General features: G+C 48.1%; 1 protein-coding gene across 6 annotated transcripts in view; it reads right to left on the bottom strand.

Annotated features, from left to right (window-relative positions):
- The window catches only part of PRKCSH (protein kinase C substrate 80K-H), a 14,546-nt gene that overhangs the window by 8,533 nt on the left and 3,361 nt on the right, over positions 1-2,652 (bottom strand). For all 6 annotated transcript variants that reach the window (XM_023518021.1, XM_023518023.1, XM_012810177.2 and 3 more), the window contains exons 6-7: positions 1,775-1,892; positions 306-435 (exon numbers count right to left, since the gene is read on the bottom strand). In XM_023518021.1, coding sequence (XP_023373789.1) covers positions 306-435; positions 1,775-1,892 — 248 coding nt within the window. The remainder of the gene's footprint in view (positions 1-305; positions 436-1,774; positions 1,893-2,652) is intronic.

Raw genomic sequence — 2,652 nt, forward strand, 5'->3', positions numbered from 1 at the left:
AAAAAAAAAAAAAAAAATTTGGATTCTAGGAGAATCCTTGAACGGCAATGTTTCTAGGCACTTGACAGAAAGAAAAGAAGATTCTCTTTAGAGAACCTCTCTTCCTGGGTTGAATATTATTCCTATAAATAAGTTTTAAACATGATGACTGACATACAAAGATAACTAGATACACAAGAAAATGAGACACCATGATCAAAAACCAGCTGATGATGACAACAAACAATGAACAAGAGACTCCTAGGCCCAGGTTGACCTCCTGTTCAGAAGTAAAGGGCGAGGTACTCTGGCCACCCAGAACATACCTTCCCACATCTTCTGGTGTTGTTCTTTGGCCTCCTTCTCTGGCTTCTCAGCCTCCTCCTTCACTGTCTTCAGCATCTCCACCTGGTCTTCCAGAGACTTCTTTCCTGCTTGGAGCTCAATGAGCTTTTGCTGGGTGGGCAGAAGGCAAAAAAGACCACCTCTCCTTTGCTCTGCTTCTTCCCTAATGTCTGCCCCCATTGTCTCTACTTCCCAGGGAAGCTGGGGATTTGTTCCAAAACACACACCTCCTTGGGTCTCTTGCTATGGATCTCCATAGCCCACAAGGCCGTAGGTAATCAGGCCCTGTCTGCTTCTCTAGCCCCATATGCTCTACTCATGACTTAACCTCTAGGATCCAATTGCTCTTACCCCAAAACTTTTCTGCCTCCAGTTCTTTAAACATATTGTTTCTTTAGCCTAGAAAACACTACTTGCAAATTACCCTGATTCTAGTTTAGATACTTCCGGGAAGCCTTTCCTGCCTCCTTTCCCCAAGACAGAAAGGGAAAGGAACTAGGCAAGAGCCTCTTCTATGCCTCACAGTCCTAAACTTCCCTTTGCCCAACAGCCCAGCTTTCTGTCTCTCTGTCCCTTCCATTAGATAATAAGCTGCTTGAGGCAGACCCAGGTCTGGTTCCAGCCTCCTGTCCAAAACACAGCACATCCTGGGCCTCTGTGGATATTTCAAGAAATAAGTGCTGGACTGGCTCTGATTCAGGGATGGGGCCCACAATCCCCTGTGGCACTGCTTTTATCCCAAGACCTATGCAGACACTTTAGTCTGGCCTCCTGTCAAGATCCTCCGATCTCCCTGGGAAAGCAAAAGTCACTTGGAGCTGTATCACCACCTGGCTCCCCCTGTATCAAAATTCAGGGGGATCGTGTTATCCTCTGAATTTGGGGAACCTCACTGGCCATGGGGGTGGAAAAGATCTGGAACCTTCCTTAGGCAAGAAAACAAAGCTTGAGCCCAAGATCAGTAGGTAGAGCAGGAGCTTAGGTGCAGAGTTGAGGACACTGACCCACCAGGAGAGATGCACATCTAGGGACCCCATACACCCACCCTATCGAACTCATCCAGCTGCTGATGTTGTCACACTCACCTGCTTCCCCTAGAAGTGGGGGATTGTAAAGTCATCAGATCATCTTACAGACAAAAGAACTACAGAATCAGGATGTGGAAAAGCATCCCTTGTGCTCCTATGAAGTGTCAGTGGCCCTTCTAGCCCACTTCAGTTTGATGTCCAAAGCCCTGATATACTTGAGATGACTGCCTCCCACCTGGCAACTAATTAGCTAAGAACTAAATGTCCAGTACACAAGTGGGAAAGCAAGGAACAGGCAGGTTCTAACTTGCCCCAGGACACTGCTAGTCAGGGCAGGTGTAAACCCCACCAGGTCTTGCCAGCTCATGTCTTGAAGCCTCAATGTCTAGATGGTTCCAGGTCAGTTTCCAGGGCCCCCCCACCTGCTTCTCCTCTCGGGCCTTCTTCCAGTCCTCAATAAGGATCTTCTTTAGGCGGAACCCCTCGCGGGTGACCTCTGCCATCTGCTGTAGAGACTCTCTCTCCTTACGGCCCTTTTCTCTGGGTTGGGGATGGACACATAGGTACCACCAGTGGGCATTCAGGGCCCACCAGGTCTGCCTTTTCCAAAAAGGGCTCAACCCACCTACTGACCCCTCCACCCCCAACCATGTTGGGAAAAATAAGAAACTTTCCTCCCAACCCTCCAGGCTCTCTCAACCTCAGCACACTTTATCCCAGGAGCAAAAACATAGGCCAGGATTTGCCCACCCTTGGGGTCAGGGAAGAGACTAGGGAGTGTTAGGAGGTGGAGCTAGAAGGCAGCTCCCAGGAGGAAATAGAGAAAAAGAACATATCAGACTCCTACACAAAAAGACAATCTGGCCAATAAGTGAATTGTGCTCAATCCATTCTCTACTTAAAAGATCTGAAATCAGGACTGACTTTAGATAAGGATTGGGACTTTCTTTTTTTTTGGCCAGGGCCAGGTTTGAACCTGCCACCTCCGGTATATGGGGCCAGTGCCCTACTCCTTTGAGCCACAGGCACCGCCAAGTATTGAGACTTTCAACTACTTTGAAAATTAATCAAGCCCTATCAATTGAAGTTGAAAATAGCTAGTCCCCTGGATAGAGTGCAGTACTGTCATAACAGCTCACTGCAACCTCAAACTCCTGGGCTTAAGCAATCCTTCTGCTTCAGCATCCTTAGTAGCTACAGATACTTGCCACCACACCTGGCTAATCCTTAAATTTTTTTTTTTGTAGAAACAGGGTCTTGGGCTTGGCGCCTGTGGCTCAAGCAGCTAAGGCGCCAGCCA

Source organism: Otolemur garnettii, unplaced genomic scaffold (assembly GCF_000181295.1).
Source record: "Otolemur garnettii isolate 467f Iridium unplaced genomic scaffold, OtoGar3 scaffold00127, whole genome shotgun sequence".
In the NCBI taxonomy this organism is placed as follows: Eukaryota; Metazoa; Chordata; class Mammalia; order Primates; family Galagidae; genus Otolemur; species Otolemur garnettii.